Raw genomic sequence first — 1,316 nt, forward strand, 5'->3', positions numbered from 1 at the left:
CCCACTGGGTAATTCTTATAAAAATGTTTTAAAATTCATAATATAAATAATAGTAGCCAACTGTCTTATTCCTTCACCACTTTCTTTTCCTCTTCCATACCATTTCACACCTTCAAAATCCTCCTTCTCCTTCTTTTTCCCCCTCTTTTTTTTCTTCTGCTCTTTAGTCTTCCTCTTCGTCCTCCCCCTGCCGGAAAGCTATTCAAAAAGTGTTGGATATTAAGCTCTTTCAATTAATTATATTTCATGCAGATTGTGTAATATTGCAAAATCAGGTTACATCATTTCTTAAAGAAGTATGCCTTATTTTTTAAAGTTAGTTCGGGTTATAAGTTTTATTCAGTTAGATTTTTGGCCAGCCATCAATGAACAATGAATTTAGTATGACGCTGGAAATCAGTGTCATAGGACAAGATTCAAACCCCTGTTTCAATCTATTATAGTTGAGTAAAATATGTAAAGGCTATAAACTCTATCTTATGAGAGAGGGCAGTGCAGTGTTGAAATACGCGTAAAAATCAAACTCGTCTACGGATAAAAATCTGAAATGAGTAAATTGAACAAAAGATTTGACTTAATTGATGAAGTAGAAAAGGTGCTGTGAAGATAACTGACATTTAAAAGTCTACAGCAGGGTAAAATCTGGATTTAGTTAAGTGAAAGAAGGATTTGATTTTATGAAGAAGAAAAGGTGCTGCGAAGAGAATTGACATTCTCAGGCCCACGGTACAGTTGGATTTCACAATCAAATGACGCGTCAGTCAACAACAAGAAGACGAAGCTCTTGACTTGGACAACACTTGTGTTGTAATTCGCAGCACTCCCTACACACAGTGTCAATTTCCCCGAAAAACCAGGGCACATCATGGGAACTGGGGAACGGGACACCTCGATAAGCTTCCTGGTAAGCACTGAGTCAGGACTTCCCTTATTCATGGTGTGAGGCCCTTGAAGTAAGTTGCTTTTCCTATGAGGGGGTGCTTTGTCATGTACCGTACAAAGATGTCTACTTGAATGACACCGTGACAAACATAAGGATACGACATGACGTTCCAGCATTTGTGCGATGTAGTCATCTCTAAACAAAGCCTTTCGTTGATTCTCTCAAGTGAGGTTTTATTGTTCCTTCTAGCCAGGCCACTCCAAACAATGGCAGTTTCAAGGTCTATTTTTGAGCGATCATATATCGGGCATATCTTATCGTAAATATTTTTAAAAATTAACGTGTGAGTGAGTAGTGGAGGAAGTGGACGGGGAGGAGTGGGTGGGTAGGGAAGTGAGTTGGGTGGGGGAGTGGAGGGGAGGAAGGTTGGGGG

The 1,316-nt window shown here is 39.5% G+C and overlaps 1 protein-coding gene across 1 annotated transcript in view; it reads right to left on the minus strand.

Moving 5' to 3' along the window:
* Positions 1-936, minus strand: part of LOC101860071 — a gene marked incomplete in the record, with an annotated part of 32,686 nt that extends 31,750 nt beyond the window's left edge. The window contains 1 exon segment of the mRNA XM_035973622.1: positions 855-936. Within this exon segment, the coding sequence (XP_035829515.1) occupies positions 855-936 (82 nt within the window).
* Between the last annotated feature and the right edge of the window lie 380 nt (positions 937-1,316).

This window comes from Aplysia californica, unplaced genomic scaffold, assembly GCF_000002075.1.
Source record: "Aplysia californica isolate F4 #8 unplaced genomic scaffold, AplCal3.0 scaffold00028, whole genome shotgun sequence".
NCBI lineage: Eukaryota > Metazoa > Mollusca > Gastropoda > Aplysiida > Aplysiidae > Aplysia > Aplysia californica.